Source organism: Hemibagrus wyckioides, linkage group LG08 (genome assembly GCF_019097595.1).
Source record: "Hemibagrus wyckioides isolate EC202008001 linkage group LG08, SWU_Hwy_1.0, whole genome shotgun sequence".
Classification (NCBI taxonomy): Eukaryota; Metazoa; Chordata; class Actinopteri; order Siluriformes; family Bagridae; genus Hemibagrus; species Hemibagrus wyckioides.
In genome coordinates this window covers 1,692,501-1,710,000 of record NC_080717.1, presented here as the reverse complement: position 1 = coordinate 1,710,000, position 17,500 = coordinate 1,692,501, and the positions used below count along the sequence as shown (strand labels likewise).

The following is a 17,500-nucleotide window of genomic DNA, read 5'->3' as shown; positions in this document are numbered from 1 at the left end:
TTATTTAGATTTGGAGTTTTGTTTGGAGTTTATTTAGATTTGGAGTTTTGTTTGGAGTTTATTTAGATTTAGAGTTTTGTTTGGAGTTTATTTCGATTTGGAGTTTTGTTTGGAATTTATTTAGATTTGGAGTTTTGTTTGTTTGGAGTTTATTTAGATTTGGAGTTTTGTTTGGAGTTTATTTAGATTTGGAGTTTTGTTTGGAGTTTATTTAGATTTGGAGTTTTGTTTGGAGTTTATTTAGATTTGGAGTTTTGTTTGTTTGGAGTTTATTTAGATTTGGAGTTTTGTTTGGAGTTTATTTAGATTTGGAGTTTTGTTTGGAGTTTATTTAGATTTGGAGTTGTGTTTGGAGTTTATTTAGATTTGGAGTTTTGTTTGGAGTTTATTTCGATTTGGAGTTTTGTTTGGAATTTATTTAGATTTAGAGTTTTGTTTGGAGTTTATTTAGATTTGGAGTTTTGTTTGGAGTTTATTTAGATTTGGAGTTTTGTTTGGAGTTTATTTAGATTTGGAGTTTTGTTTGTTTGGAGTTTATTTAGATTTGGAGTTTTGTTTGTTTGGAGTTTATTTAGATTTGGAGTTTTGTTTGGAGTTTATTTAGATTTGGAGTTTTGTTTGGAGTTTATTTAGATTTGGAGTTTTGTTTGTTTGGAGTTTATTTAGATTTGGAGTTTTGTTTGGAGTTTATTTAGATTTGGAGTTTTGTTTGTTTGGAGTTTATTTAGATTTGGAGTTTTGTTTGTTTGGAGTTTATTTAGATTTGGAGTTTTGTTTGGAGTTTATTTAGATTTGGAGTTTTGTTTGTTTGGAGTTTATTTAGATTTGGAGTTTTGTTTGTTTGGAGTTTATTTAGATTTGGAGTTTTGTTTGTTTGGAATTTATTTAGATTTGGAGTTTTGTTTGGAGTTTATTTAGATTTGGAGTTTTGTTTGTTTGGAGTTTATTTAGATTTGGAGTTTTGTTTGTTTGGAGTTTATTTAGATTTGGAGTTTTGTTTGTTTGGAGTTTATTTAGATTTGGAGTTTTGTTTGGAGTTTATTTAGATTTGGAGTTTTGTTTGGAGTTTATTTAGATTTAGAGTTTTGTTTGGAGTTTATTTAGATTTGGAGTTTTGTTTGGAGTTTATTTAGATTTAGAGTTTTGTTTGGAGTTTATTTAGATTTGGAGTTTTGTTTGGAGTTTATTTAGATTTAGAGTTTTGTTTGGAGTTTATTTAGATTTAGAGTTTTGTTTGGAGTTTATTTAGATTTAGAGTTTTGTTTGGAGTTTATTTAGATTTGGAGTTTTGTTTGGAGTTTATTTAGATTTGGAGTTGTGTTTGGAGTTTATTTAGATTTGGAGTTTTGTTTGGAGTTTATTTCGATTTGGAGTTGTGTTTGGAGTTTATTTAGATTTGGAGTTTTGTTTGGAGTTTATTTAGATTTGGAGTTTTGTTTGGAGTTTATTTAGATTTGGAGTTTTGTTTGGAGTTTATTTCGATTTGGAGTTTTGTTTGGAATTTATTTAGATTTAGAGTTTTGTTTGGAGTTTATTTAGATTTGGAGTTTTGTTTGGAGTTTATTTAGATTTGGAGTTTTGTTTGGAGTTTATTTAGATTTGGAGTTTTGTTTGTTTGGAGTTTATTTAGATTTGGAGTTTTGTTTGGAGTTTATTTAGATTTGGAGTTTTGTTTGGAGTTTATTTAGATTTGGAGTTGTGTTTGGAGTTTATTTAGATTTGGAGTTTTGTTTGGAGTTTATTTCGATTTGGAGTTTTGTTTGGAATTTATTTAGATTTAGAGTTTTGTTTGGAGTTTATTTAGATTTGGAGTTTTGTTTGGAGTTTATTTAGATTTGGAGTTTTGTTTGGAGTTTATTTAGATTTGGAGTTTTGTTTGTTTGGAGTTTATTTAGATTTGGAGTTTTGTTTGTTTGGAGTTTATTTAGATTTGGAGTTTTGTTTGGAGTTTATTTAGATTTGGAGTTTTGTTTGGAGTTTATTTAGATTTGGAGTTTTGTTTGTTTGGAGTTTATTTAGATTTGGAGTTTTGTTTGGAGTTTATTTAGATTTGGAGTTTTGTTTGTTTGGAGTTTATTTAGATTTGGAGTTTTGTTTGTTTGGAGTTTATTTAGATTTGGAGTTTTGTTTGGAGTTTATTTAGATTTGGAGTTTTGTTTGTTTGGAGTTTATTTAGATTTGGAGTTTTGTTTGTTTGGAGTTTATTTAGATTTGGAGTTTTGTTTGTTTGGAGTTTATTTAGATTTGGAGTTTTGTTTGGAGTTTATTTAGATTTGGAGTTTTGTTTGTTTGGAGTTTATTTAGATTTGGAGTTTTGTTTGTTTGGAGTTTATTTAGATTTGGAGTTTTGTTTGTTTGGAGTTTATTTAGATTTGGAGTTTTGTTTGTTTGGAGTTTGTTTAGATCTGGAGTTTATTTGAAGTGGTAAGCGTCTGCAGCACCTGAAGTCTGGGTTCCTGTGTGAATAAACCCGAGTCAGCGTGCTCCTCTGAGATTATTTTTATCTGCACAATAAAAGATGAACACAGACTTTTTTTTTTTAATAACAGAAGAGCTGAGCGTTTGCAGCCCGACTCCACCGGGGTTTGAAGGTGGATTCTTTCTCAATAAATGCCTGTTTTTCTCAGAGAAGATTTGGTTGTAGAATAAAAAATAAAAATGACAGAGGCTTGAAGCAGCCTGAGCCATCAACAGCACACAGTAATTTAGCCCCACAGTGGAGTGTGTACTCGTCTTTTCGGCATGTTAATGGCTCTGTGTCAGTGAAAAGCAGTCAGATGTGACCGGCTCCTTAATGGCTTTCTCTTTTCTTTTCTCTTCTCCTCTCTTCTCTCCTCTCTTCTCTTCTCGTTCTCGTTTCTGTCTGTCTTGGCAAAAGCTGTAGGTTTTTTTTTTTACTCTTAATTAAACATTTCATTGAGACACATCTCAGACTCTCCGAACTCCGCTGTGTTCGTTTACGCTCCGCTGCTCAAGTCATGATAAAATTCCTGAACTCGGTTTCGTGTTTGGTTTCACGATCTGCAGGTCATGCCAGAGCACCGGTCAAACACCATGAAAAAAGCCTAAAAGCAGAAAACGGTCAATAAAATGGTCAGTAGCCATTCCTCAGTAACCATAAATGTCCCAGATTTCTGAGAATTCTCACTGATTTATTTACTGGTCAGAAATAAAAGCTTCTTTATTTATATAACTGGAGATAAACAAGTAAGCAGCACAAATGTTAAAAAAAAAAAAAAAAAATTAACCTTAAATCTAAAAATCACTTTTTTATGTAGAATTTAAATATCAGAAAAAGAGGATGTGGATCTAAAAATGAAAACAGTGTAAATCTCTGGATGCAAAATAAAAAAAAAAAATATATATATATATATATATATATATATATATATATATATATATAATTTTATTTGTTTTTGTATGAAAATATTTACTATATAATAATATAATATATAATTTAAAATAATTTGTATTATGTTATATACTTTTTCACACAAAATCAAATTAAAAATTTAGAAAATTTTTAAATACAAGTTTCTTTATAGCAGGATATTGCAATTTTTTTCTTTGTAGTTTTAAAGAATTTATTCTAAACAAATTTAGAAATATTTTCTTATAACAATTATAATAAAATAAAATTAAAAAATTTCTTACAGCTGATGTAGTGACACATTTTTTCTAAAAGCTTTAGAATCAGTCATGATGGCTGCTTTTGGATGCAGCACTTCATGCTAATTAAAGTGAAATTAAAGTCTTTAATTGCTTTTAATTAATTAATTGAAACAAAAATTCATTAACAGCAGATCTGAGCTAAATGTTGACATTTTTTGTACATTTTTCTCTCATTTACACCTTCACATGTCCGTATAAAATGTGTTAGCTAACCAAAACCTCCAGCCTCAGTCATTAGCTAGCTCCTCCTCAGTTGCCTAGCAACAGTGTTATTAAAGCTTAAACCACTGCATCAGTGAGCGTAAGGTGTGTGTTCTGCATGTCAAGAGCACAAATTAGACCAAGTCTAAGCCTGTGTGTGTGTGTGTGCAGTCTGTTCACAGTTCTCACGAGGAGTCTATGCCATTTTCGGATTCTACGATAAGAAGTCGGTGAACACGATAACGTCGTTCTGCGGAACGCTACACGTCTCCTTCATCACTCCGAGTTTTCCTCTGGACGGAACCCAGCAGTTCATCCTGCAGATGAGGCCGGACATCAAAGGACCGTTACTGAGCCTCATCGAGTACTACAAGTGGGACAAGTTTGCGTATCTGTACGACAGCGACCGAGGTATGCTAATTCATTCATTCATTCAGCTAGTTATGCTTATCTCCTCTGATAAGCATCCCTTAGCGGTGTATGGAGATGTTAGCTAGGGGCGGTGGTGGCTCAAGTGGTTAATGCTCTGGGTCATTGATCAGGGATTCGAGCCCCAGCACCGCCAAGTTGCCACTGTTGGGCCCTTGAGCAAGGCCCTTAACGCTCTCTGCTCCAGGGGCGCTGTATCATGGCTGACCCTGCGCTTTGACCCCAACCTCCAAGGATGGGATATGTAAAGAAAGAATTTCACTGTGCTGTAATGTATATGTGACAAATAAAGGCTAACCTATGTAGTGAACCAATAGATTTTAAAACTCAGCAGCGGGATGGTGTGATGAAGCTGAGCCACCGTTACGACCACAAAGTGTTTATTCTTTCCCTTTAACCTTTTATTTTCATTTTAATTATTATTTTCTTTACTACAGCAATTTTCAACAATTAGCATTTATGTTGTGTTACACCCCAAAAGTCTCTCTCTCTCTCTCTCTCTCTGTTTCTCTCTCTCTCTCTCTCTCTGTCTTTCTCTCTGTTTCTCTCTGTTTCTCTCTGTTTCTCTCTCTTTCTCTCTCTCTCTTTCTCTCTCTGTCTCTCTCTCTCTCTCTCTTTCTCTCTCTCTCTCTCTCTCTCTCTCTCTGTCTTTCTCTCTGTTTCTCTCTGTTTCTCTCTCTTTCTCCATTTCTTTCTATTTCTCTCTTTCTCTATTTCTCTCTCTCTAATCCTCAGTTTCTCTCTCTCTCTCTCTCTGTCTCTCTCTTTCTCTCTCTCTCTCTCTGTCTCTCTCTGTCTCTCTCTTTCTCTCCCTTTCTCTCTCTCTCTTTCTCTGTCTCTCTCTCTCTCTCTCTCTGTCTCTCTCTTTCTCTCTCTCTCTCTCTGTCTCTCTCTCTCTTTCTCTCTCTCTCTCTCTGTCTCTCTCTTTCTCTGTCTCTCTTTCTCTGTCTCTCTCTCTGTCTCTCTCTCTCTCTGTCTCTCTCTCTGTCTCTCTCTCTCTCTCTGTCTCTCTCTTTCTATGTGTTTATACAGTAGGTGTATATCTGTGTCCATGCTCTTGAACTGATCGCCTGTATTTATTCACATGTCTGATCCAGCAGAACCGCCAGCCCATAATAATCTGATAAATCTGTGAGGAGAGGAATCCGGTGCCAAAGCTCGGCTGTATTTTCTGTGTAGCTGTAACCATATAAACATGCGGCGATGCAATTCAGCTCTATAAAAATGATTAGTGTCTAGCTACACACACACACACACTCACACACACACACACACACTCACACACACACACACACACAATGATAAATTGCAGCATGCTGTCAGTGGTGTGATATTGATCAGAGAAGAATTTCCTGGTGTCAGCCACAACACACACACTTATAGAGGAGTGAACACACACAGACATTAGAGTGCAGCATGAAAGCTTAGTCTCTAACACACACACACACACACACAATCCAGAGAGCGAGAGACAGAGAGAGAGAGAGAGAGAGAGAGAGAGAGAGACAAATAGAGAAAGTCATTTGATTCAATTTGAGTCGAATGATAAGTAATGAACTTGAAAAGCTGATTCAAATGATTCATATGCTTCGAGGTTTGACTACAGTGATGAGTCGCTCAACTCAAGTCTGAGTTTAGAGACAAGACATAAATTTAAATGATGAACCATATGCTTCAAAATCTGAGCCAAATGCCAGTCATATGTTTCAAAGTCTGATTCAAATGATGAGCCATATGTGGCAGTCATTTGATTCAATTTGGAGTAATGTACTTGAAAAGCTGATTCAAATGATGTGTCATATGCACTCAAATCTGAGTTCAGGGACAAGGCATAAACTCTAAGTGAGTCAAGTAATGAGTCACATGTTTCAAAGTTTGAATCAAATATGAGACAAGTTCAGAGTCGAATGATGAATCATATGCGTCAAAATCTGAGCCAAATTACCAGTCCTATGTTTCAAATGATGAGTCATATGCGGCAGTTTGAGTGAAGTGATGAATCACTCAACTCAAGTCTGTGTCGAGTGAGTCGGGTGAGTCAAGTGAGTCAGGTGAGTCAATTCAAGGCTTAAAGGAGGTCAAATGAATGAGTCATGCGCTTCATTTGTTTCCAATTCTGAGTCAAATGATTAGCCATATGCTGTGATGTTGGACTACTTTAAAGTCAATAAATTAGGTACTCCAGTGAGTGCCAAGACAGAGAGAGAGAGAGAGAGAGAGAGAGAGAGAGAGAAAGAGAGAAATGTACTTGAAAAACTGATTCAAATGATAAGTTGGCTTTATTTGTCACATGTACATTACAGCACAATGAAATTCTTTTCTTCTCATATCCTATCCTTGGAGGTTGGGGTCAGAGAGCAGGGTCAGCCATGATACAGCACCCCTGGAGCAGGGTGGGTTGGGGGCCTTACTCAAGGGCCCAACAGTGGCAGCTTGGTGGTGCTGGGGCTTGAACCCCAATCTTCCTGTCAATGACCCAGAGCCTTAACCACTCAAGCTACCACCGCCCTGTGTCATATGTGTCACATGCACTCAAGTCTGAGTTTAGTGACAAGGCATAAAACTCTAACTGAGTCAAACAATGGAATTTTTCCTGGGATTAATAAAGTTCTTTGAATCTTGAATCTTGAGTCATGTGCTTCAAAGTCCAATGATAAATCATATGCTTCAAAATCTAAGACAAATTACCAGTCCTATGTTTCAAAGTCTGATTCAAATGATGAGTCATATGCGCCAGTTTGAGTGAAGTGATGAATCACTCAACTCAAGTCTGTGTCAAGTGAGACAAGTGAGACAAGTGAGTCGATTGAGTCAAGTGAGACAAGTGAGTCGAGTGAGTCAAGTGAGACAAGTGAGTCGAGTGAGTCAAGTGAAACAAGTGAGTCAAGTGAGACAAGTGAGTCAAGTGAGTCAAGTGAAACAAGTGAGTCGAATGAGTCAAGTGAGACAAGTGAGTCGAGTAAGTCGTGTGAGACAAGTGAGTCGAGTGAGTCAAGTGAAACAAGTGAGTCGAGTAAGTCGAGTGGGACAAGTGAGTCGAGTGGGTCAAATTCAAATGAATGAGTCGTGCTTCAGTGTATAAATCAAGTGCTGAGTCACTTGTTTCCAATTCTGAGTCAAATGATGAGTCACAAGCTGTGAAGTCGGATTAGATACTCCAGCGAGTGCCAAGAATGTGCAGCTTGACTCATCTCCTCAGCTTCACATGTTGTAAAATATACACTGGATTTCTGGACCTGTCCGATTTCTTTGTGAATTTCTTTAAAATCCTCTGTTCAGTAAAAATGAATCCAGACTCCACGGAATACATTCTTAATTGCATTAGCGCTATCTACTAATGAACATGCTGGTTTTTGTAAATTACGCCCACAGTCAATTCAGAATTATCCAGGAACACACGTGATTGCAGTTGCTCACTCTGATGCTAATCCACGACCTCTGCTTAATTGGGGTGCGTAATTAATTCATTCTCACACCTCCGACGAGGCTCCGAGGCCCAGCGGCGTGCCTCTGAAACACAACCAGACAATAGACGGTAACGCATCGGTGGCCGTGAAGACGGCAGGATGAGACATGGGAAAGGGGCGGCTACCGAACTCGAGCTGGGCTTCATTACTGAGCCGGGAGAAATATCAGGCAGAAAGTGAGAAATCAATAAAGTGAAAAATGAGACGTGATGAAGGAGTCTGAGGGCATGGTGCGGCTGTTCAGCAGAGGTTAGGATCAAATGGAGTTCTCCGTGGGCTTCGGGTTGCTTTTATCATCTCTTTTATCATCTCTATTATATGGAGTAATTGTGTGTTTATGAGCACCCCCCCCCCTCTTTCTTTCTCTTTTCTCTCTCTCTCTCTCTCTCTCTCTCTCTCTGTCTCTTTCTCTCTCTTTCTTTCTTTCTCTCTCTCTCTCTCTCTCTCACAGCTATATTCTATTTTTCTACACTTTACTGAAAATATTCCCAGCTCTAGTGTTCATTATTAAATTTGGTCCATATTTTTATTTCTTTGTGTGTTATCTGTATCTTTTTGTTTTTCCTCTTTCTCTCCCTCACTGAGATCTGAACTTTCATGATGCGGAGAACGATCAGCACTAAAGAAAACCACATGAACATTACTCCATCCTCTGGATTTATGCACTTATTTACCGGTTATATTTATCGGTATAAATTCTGTGGGTTTTCTTTACATTCAACTTTTAGTCACTGGCGTAAAAGGAATCATTTCCTTCAGGGTGTGTCCTTATAGGAAAACAATCATCTCCACTGAGTTAAAAAAAAGTTTAGTCATTTCAAAAGAATCAGAAATACACACGTGTACAGGTTTTTAATAAACATTCTTGGCGATGTTCTTTCCTTTTTTTTGGCCAGTTCTGGAGTTTATTTCAGGACCGAGTCCATATTTAGGGAAGGGAGTTCATCTGAAGAAGTTTTAAAGATCTGAAACACTTCCAGGCGTCCGAGATGCTGGCAGATGATTGATTAGACTCAGAAAATAAGAGTCTAAAATTGTCCTTTTCGTCAAAAGGAAGTGCGAGACACTGTGATAACTGATTTAGCATGACAGACCGATATTGTGTGTGTGTGTGTGTTTGTGTGTGTGTGTGTTTGTGTGTGTGAGGCCCCGTGGCAGATTGGTGTTAAATGGCTGTTTTATTTGCTTTACAAAGAGGAAGCTCGCAGCATTTCCTCCAGCGCTGCGTTTAAATCCTCGTTAGAGAAGCTCGCTGGCTCCGAGTCAGAATCACGCCGACTTCCTGTGAGCTTAATGAGACAAAATATCTTTTATTCTCACTCGAAAACTTTCGGAAAATCAAAGACATTTCAGAGTCGTTTTTAAAATTGTCATCTTTTTTTTTTTTGCAGTTTAGTTAAAATCCCACTGCGGCTTTGAATAAAAGAACATGTTTAATCTAAAGGAATAAAAAAATAAAAAAATAATAATCTAAAAATCCAATAATTTTTCAGCTTGTAAGAATTCAAGCAAGAGCTAAAGGTAAAAAATAACACAATTAAGCTTTGATTGCTGTAATATTGTTTAATTGCTGATGTTCTGACAGGAATTTTAGGAATGAGGTTTTATCATTTTTTATTTATATATTAATATTTAAATATATGTATTTCCCCTGTGAAGATCCTCCTGAGAAAAAGCAAAGTTACAGAAAAGTTTTTCTCTTAAATCGTTTCTATTTAAAATATAATTTAATGTTTATATTATATTTTTCAGTAGAAAATCTAACATCAAGCTATGAACTATTTTTAAAAAAAATATTTTTACTTGTCCTCATGGTACAGTTAGGTTTTGGTCATGAAGGCAGCTCTTCTAGAAATGGATTTCTGAATATTGATAAAAAAAAAATAAAATAAGAATTTTGAGGAAAATGCTTTTAAAAACATGTCAGGTCACATGTGGTTTATAAAGGAAATAGATCAGGAAACACTTTACAGAATATATTTTGACATGACTGTGAAGTGGGTGGAGCTTTAACAAAAAGACATGCAGTTTATCATATATAATCAGAACGTTTATTGTTGTAAACATAATGATCGCCTTTATCTCTAGTGTCTCAGCTTAAGGCTGAAGTTTCTCCCTGATGTTCTCAGACACTGAGATCTCTTAATTCCTTTATATAACGTGTTGAAATTAGAACATTAGAAACATTTATTTATTTTGAGATAAAGATCTACATTTTGAGAAGAAAGAGTGTGTGTCGTGAGGATTTGGAGCGTCCAGAGAATATGTTTGTTACTGAAATGAGTATCTATCTGCAGCCTGGATAGTGCACTGTGTGGTGAGTAAGGAACGGTTTGAGAGGGAATCGGTGAATATCCACAGGAAATGAATTAAAATAATATTATTGTGGATACTTTTGTAATCGCTGAGTGAAACAGAATATTTCTTACTTTTCTTTTCCTCAGGACTGACCACTCTGCAGGTGGTGCTGGACACGGCGGCCGAGAGGAAGTGGCAGGTGACGGCTATAAACGTGGGCAACATGAAGGACGACAGGAAAGACGAGGCGTATCGCTCGCTCTTCCAGGATCTGGAGAACAAGAAGGAGAGGAGAGTCATCCTGGACTGTGAACAGGAGAAGGTCAAAGACATCATGGAGCAGGTGATGACCTCGAACCCTCACACTGTAGAACAGGAAGAAGAAGCCTTTATTACTGTCGCATTATCAACCAGTCCCTGTTAATGGGCGGTTACTATGGAAACGATAACTTGTTAGTATTAAAATGAGCCCAGTGATATATAAACCCGCGCTGCTGGACCAATCAGAAAGCAGAATCCAGACGTAACAAAGCTGAAGCGACATGATGGCGGTTAATTGTCTTGTTTTTAAAAGCTAATTAAAGTCTAGCTTGAGGTTGATTTGTGGTCGAGAAGTGCCCGGATCATCGGTTCTCTCCGCGGAGTCGCTAATGAGAGCTGCACAGATGCAGGAGTTCACTCTCACCATTCTTCACGCTACGGCTTATTTAGGCCGAGACTCGCGCCTCTTTCATCGATTAGTCTTTAAGCTTCCTGGAAGTGTGTTTGAGAAATCGAGAGAATCGATAATAACGACTTCATCTAACACACAACGCAAGCGGACTGTACCATTTCCTTCACATCGTACAAAATATTGCCCACTTTAATCTCATCACTTCCTGTGCTTTATTTTACAGATCATAACCATCGGGAGGCACGTTAAAGGATATCACTACATCATAGCTAACCTGGTGAGTGACTCCATCATGTGACATCAGCGCTAACCTTTCACATAAAATGACTGCCTTTAATTACACAATGTAATAAGAGGTCATGTACTTGCTAGGTTGTTATCACAGCTAACTAATATAATCGCTAATACCTTAGCTGTCAGGAACAGCTGGACAGTTCCCTGCCAGGTCCAGAGAGGGCGCTGGCAGGTGAACCTTGGAAGCCTGCTTCTTTGTGTGTCTTTTGTTACGCCCTTCCTATTGTTCCTATCCTGATTGTGTCACCTGTATCCCATTAGCCCTAATGTCTACCCCTTTGAATAGGGATCCTTGTGTTTGTGTCCTTGTCCATGATTGTTATCTGTACCGTGGTTTCTGTTGGGGTTTTGTTTGCTAGGTTCCACGTCCAAGCTAAGGTCTAGGTTTTGTTTTTGTTTTGTTTAGTTAACCACGCCATGTCTTGTGTTACGTTTGTTTCCCTATGTCGCGTCTTAAATGTAATAAAAGCAGTGCTTCGCTGAATCCTGCGCATGGGTCTCATTACACCGTGTGCTGGCGTGCGCACACACACCACAGGTGTCTGGGGTCGAGCCCCACATAGGGCGGGGTTCCCAGACGTTACATTAGCCAGTCATGGAGACAGCATATTAGTGGGTCCAGTTGGTCTGTGTTTGCTAGCTTGACAGGGAACTTAACATGGTAACATAATAACTAGCTATAAGTGTAATATGGCTTTCAAAATAACTTAGCTAACAAAATAGTTAGTCAAATGTTAGCTAGCTAGCAGGAGATAATAGCAGCTAGAGTTATGATACATTGCTTGCTAGCAAACAGGGATTTCGTACAGTATTCTGTACTCTTCAATATTCCGTACACTGCTGTATACCATACACTTCTGTAATTTAAACAATTCAGTATTCCGTACACTATCATATTCCGTGCACTTCAGTATTCCGTACACTTCAGTATTCCGTTCACTTCAGTATTCCGTGCACTTCAGTATTCCGTGCACTTCAGTATTCCGTGCACTTCAGTATTCCGTGCACTTCAGTATTCCGAGCACTTCAGTATTCCGTGCACTTCAGTATTCTGCACACTTCAGTATTCTCCACACTTCAGTATTCCGTACACTTCTGTATTCCGCACACTTCTGTATTCCGCACACTTCAGTATTCCGTACACTTCAGTATTCTGCACACTTCAGTATTCCATACACTTCAGTATTCCGCACACTTCAGTATTCCGTACACTTCAGTATTCTGCACACTTCAGTATTCCGTTCACTTCAGTATTCCGTTCACTTCAGTATTCCGTTCACTTCAGTATTCCGTGCACTTCAGTATTCCGTGCACTTCAGTATTCCGTTCACTTCAGTATTCCGTGCACTTCAGTATTCTGTTCACTTCAGTATTCCGTGCACTTCAGTATTCCGTGCACTTCAGTATTCCGTGCACTTCAGTATTCCGAGCACTTCAGTATTCCGTGCACTTCAGTATTCTGCACACTTCAGTATTCTCCACACTTCAGTATTTCGTATACTTCTGTATTCCGCACACTTCTGTATTCCGCACACTTCAGTATTCCGTACACTTCAGTATTCTGCACACTTCAGTATTCCGTACACTTCAGTATTCTCCACACTTCAGTATTCCGTACACTTCAGTATTCCGAGCACTTCAGTATTCCGTGCACTTCAGTATTCTGCACACTTCAGTATTCTCCACACTTCAGTATTCCGTATACTTCTGTATTCCGCACACTTCTGTATTCCGCACACTTCAGTATTCCGTACACTTCAGTATTCTGCACACTTCAGTATTCCATACACTTCAGTATTCCGCACACTTCAGTATTCCGTACACTTCAGTATTCTGCACACTTCAGTATTCCGTACACTTCAATATTCCGCACACTACCATATTCCATACTCTATGGTATTTTGTAAAATGAAGTACTCTGTAAAAAAAAAAGCTTTAGCGTGATGAAACGAACCTCATGTTTCTTCTCGCTTACCTTTCAGGGCTTTGTGGATGGAGATCTGTCCAAAATTCAGTACGGAGGAGCGAACGTGTCGGGATTCCAGATTGTGGATTTTGAAGATCCTCTAGTGTCCAAATTTGACCAGCGCTGGGAAGCTCTGGAAGAAAAGGAATATCCCGGGGCTGACAGCAAGATCAGGGTGAGATCTTAGAAATAATCTCTCCGTGTGATGTAAGAGATCAGTAAAGGTCCAGGTGTCATGCTGTTAACTGCTATTTAATTTCCCAGAATTCCTGAATGTCTGTCTCTCCTCAGTACACTTCAGCGCTGACCTTCGACGCCGTGCAGGTGATGACCGAGGCGTTCCGGTACCTGCACAAGCAGAGGATCGACATCTCACGCAGGGCCAATAACGGAGACTGTCTGGCTAATCCGGCCGTGCCGTGGGCTCAGGGTGTGGAGATCGAACGAGCGCTGAAACAGGTAACACACACACACACACCTAATTATCTCCCCTGACATAGTACATAATGAGCCTATAATTAAGGGAGAACAGGTTTCCAGGTTCGTTAATCTACACTTTTATACCAGATATGATGGAAGCAGACTCGAGGTAGAACATCTTTTTTTTTTCTCAATGATGTTCATCATCTGCTCATGTTCTTCTCATGTTCTGCTCATGTTATTCTCATGATCTTCTCATGTTCTTAGGTGCGTGTTGAAGGTCTAACTGGAAACATTCAGTTTGATCAGTATGGCAGGAGAGTGAACTACACCATCCACGTCATGGAGCTGAAGAACAACGGTCCTGTTAAGGTCCGTTAAAGTCCATTCTAAAACTGTTTCATTTTTTTGTGGATTTCACCTTCCCTGTAGACATCTTTAAGGGTTCCTATCTTCCATAGGTTCTACCTGAAAACTTTGCTTCTTTCTCAGTATTCTCTTGTCTGGGTTCTACATATTACTTTAATAGTTCCCTTTTACAAGATCAAACCACAAAAACGAAGAAGAAGGTTCCTCACAAATTCATTTAGAGCCTCAAGAGTTCTCAAGAGATTTTTTATCCACAGTTTATCAGGAACCATAGATGACTGCTGTGTTTGAAAACCTGATTTGTCAGCAGTAACTTGGATAATCAAACTGAGAAAAATAAGCCCTCTGGTGTAAGGTTCTACATAGAACCTTTAATCTTTCCCCAGCATCATTAAGCCAAAAAGCCATTCCATAGTTTATTCTAGATTTTTGTTTTCATAGTAAAGAACGTATCATTTTAGAGAAACAATGGTTCTCTGGAAGTTCTTTGGATGGCTAGCAGCACAAGATTCCTCAGTGGGCCTTTGGACTGTTAAAATGTTCTTCTTGGAACCTTCTTTAAACAAGAAACAGGATTTCTACATAAAGTGATTAAGGTTCCCTACAGAGTGTCAAAGACCACATCAGCAACACTCTAGAAGGTTCATCAAAAGGGCGCTATGGTTCTACAGGGGTTCCACTTGGAAACTTTACTCTAAATTGAGATTTGCATTAACTAGAACCTTTTTTCTTCTACCAGCTACACAAGAACCCTCAAGGGAGAAATATCTAAATATCTTAAAGGAGACAAAAGGATCCATGAAGGGTTCTACTATGAGTTAAGAATTCTTAGCAATCCTGAAGGGGTTCTACATGACAACATCTCTCTTAAGCTGTTAGAAAGTTCTACCAGTAGAGGTTTCATCATGGTGACCAACTTAATAGCTGTTTATTGTTCTGCATGTGAAGCTTTTCTTTTCTTAAAAGCTTCTCAGTAGAACCTCTTTGGAGAGCTAGAACCAGAGCCATCAGAAGAGAAATGTTTTTATAGAGCTGGAGTGTAAGCTGGAGAGTAAGTTCTCGTTATTCACTCGTCTTTTTTAAGATTGGTTACTGGAACGAAATGGACAAGATGGCCGTCACCAAATCCGACCTTTTCCCCAACGACACGATGGGTCTGGAGAACAAGACGGTGATAGTCACCACTATTCTGGTGAGAACTTTGAGCGCTTTAATTAACAAAGCTTCAGGTAGCACTTTTAGCAAACACTATCACAAAGAGAAATGGTCCTTAATGTCCAAGAATCAATTAACAAAAACTGAAACAAATGCACTTTGTAACAGAAATCCACGTCCACATTATTATTCAGAATAGTTGTGATGTCATAATTTATGCAAATTGCACTGCATTCACACTTTTGTTAAATAAATATTTGACAAATATTTGTCATTTATCGTTAACCTGGATAAAGAAAAAATAACAGATCTCAGAAATGGAGTCCAAGATAATTGACCTCACTGTAGAGTTTACATTCTAGTGCAAAAGTTTGTGCACCCTTAGGAGGAAATACAGAAGGCCAAAATTTGATTGGTTGCATTTAAAAATGGTAAAATCTCAGTTATTAAAAATACAAAAAATCATCACAACTGTCTGACATGCTTTTATGAACACGATGCAGTTATTCTTTAATAATTTGTTTAACTCACGTGCCTTGTTTCAGGACACGCCCCCTTTTAATAAGTGTTTTTGTGTAAAAACTGTAAATTAGCAGTACATTTTATTTTATTCAATCCTTTTCACTCATCAGTAGAATAGAGCTGGAACTGTACTCACGTGAACTTGTGTAGCATTGGATGTGAAGGCGTACACGCTCCATTTCAGGAAGCACCGTACGTGATGCTGAAGAAGAACGCAGACCTTTTTGTGGACAACGAGAGGTACGAGGGCTACTGTGTCGACCTGGCCGCCGAAATCGCCAAACACTGCGGCTTTAAATATCGGCTGAAAATCGTCGGAGACGGAAAATACGGAGCACGAGACGCAGAGACGAAGATCTGGAACGGGATGGTGGGAGAACTGGTTTATGGGGTGAGTGGAAAAGACCACGATGCACGCTAGATCTTAATCTAATAAACTGACAGCTCAGGGTCTAAAAAACTCAGAGTGTGGAGTAACTGACCACAGCAAATGACCACAGTAAAATATTATTTAACTATATAATTAACATTATGCCAAAATTATTATTCATTTAACTTGTCCAAACTAAAATATGAAATAGCCCTTTCTTTTTTTTAAATAAAAAAATATATATAGATAAAATTAGCAGCCAAAGCCTGGTAAATAATTACATATAAGTATGTGTTTCCATAGAAACAACAAACTTTCTCATTTTGTAATTACTGTAATTCTTCACACAGCAATAAACAGTTTGCATTAGTAAGACCTAAAGTGTGTTATATATAATAATAATTAATAATAGTCATACATGTTATATGCAATAGTTATAAATGTTTTCCGATCATAATGAATATTTTGTTAGAGTAATAAACCAAAGAATTAAAGAACAGTATAAATGTTAAAAATAATAAACATTTCTAGTAGTAATAAACATTTTATTTAATAGTAATAACCATTTTTCAATAATAGTAATAAACATTTTGCATGAGAAATAAACATATTTTAATTGTAATAAATGTTTTGTAAAATTCTCCAAAATCTAAAATAAATTCTCTCATATTAATTCCATGTTTTTACTTTGACCAGTGCATATTTTGAGAATTTGTGTTTATTTACATAAACTATATTGCCAAAAGTTTTGGGACATCTGCCTTTACCTGCACATGAATGTAATATGGAGTTGCCCCGCCCTTTGCAGCTATAACAGCTTCAACTCTTCTGGGAAGGCTTTCCACAAGGTTTAGGAGTGTGTTTATGGGAATTTTTGACCGTTCCTCTAGAAGCGCGGTTTGTGAGGTCAGGCACTGATGTTGGTCCTCCACACCAAACTCACTCATCCATGTCTTTATGGACCTTGCTTTGGTCACTGGTGTGCAGTCATGTTGGAACAGGAAGGGGTCATCTCCAAACTGTTCCCACAAAGAGCATGAAATTGTCCAAAATGTCTTGGTATGAAGCTGAAGCATTAAGAGTTCCTTTCACTGGAACTAAGGGGCCGAGCCCAACCCCTGAAAAACAACACCTGAACTCAATGATTGAGGGGTGTCCCAAAATGTTTGGCAATAAAGTGTATGTAAATTTGTACAGAATCAGAGAGTGAAGTGTACCATGGAGCAGCCTGGAGACGTTTCAATAAGAATAATTCCATGAATAATTTGAGCTCCTTGTTCTTGCCTGTGTGAGCTCTCTGATTGTGAGATTATAAAAACACCGGCAATGGTTTATAAAAATGCCATTAAAGTTCACTCTGGTTACGAAAACCGTCTCCTTCCACTCTTCCCGTACAGAAAGCTGACATTGCCGTGGCTCCATTGACCATCACGCTGGTCAGAGAGGAAGTGATTGACTTCTCCAAGCCCTTCATGAGCCTGGGTATCTCCATCATGATCAAAAAGCCACAGAAGTCCAAGCCAGGCGTGTTCTCCTTCCTGGACCCTCTGGCGTATGAGATCTGGATGTGTATCGTGTTCGCCTACATCGGCGTGAGCGTGGTGCTCTTCCTGGTCAGCCGTTTCAGCCCGTACGAGTGGCACACGGAGGAATACGAGGACGGA

The 17,500-nt window shown here is 38.0% G+C and overlaps 1 protein-coding gene across 7 annotated transcripts in view; it reads left to right on the top strand.

Moving 5' to 3' along the window:
• The window catches only part of gria2b (glutamate receptor, ionotropic, AMPA 2b), a 53,117-nt gene that overhangs the window by 22,016 nt on the left and 13,601 nt on the right, over positions 1 to 17,500 (top strand). For all 7 annotated transcript variants that reach the window (XR_009205362.1, XM_058397858.1, XM_058397857.1 and 4 more), the window contains exons 3-11: positions 4,045 to 4,284; positions 10,214 to 10,410; positions 10,964 to 11,017; positions 13,017 to 13,175; positions 13,292 to 13,459; positions 13,688 to 13,792; positions 14,874 to 14,981; positions 15,651 to 15,857; positions 17,234 to 17,500. The exon at positions 17,234 to 17,500 is cut by the window's right edge and continues 101 nt beyond it. Coding sequence is in view for 6 of the 7 variants with exons in the window: in XM_058397858.1 (XP_058253841.1) it covers positions 4,045 to 4,284; positions 10,214 to 10,410; positions 10,964 to 11,017; positions 13,017 to 13,175; positions 13,292 to 13,459; positions 13,688 to 13,792; positions 14,874 to 14,981; positions 15,651 to 15,857; positions 17,234 to 17,500 (1,505 nt within the window). In the remaining variant the exon portion in view is untranslated. The remainder of the gene's footprint in view (positions 1 to 4,044; positions 4,285 to 10,213; positions 10,411 to 10,963; positions 11,018 to 13,016; positions 13,176 to 13,291; positions 13,460 to 13,687; positions 13,793 to 14,873; positions 14,982 to 15,650; positions 15,858 to 17,233) is intronic.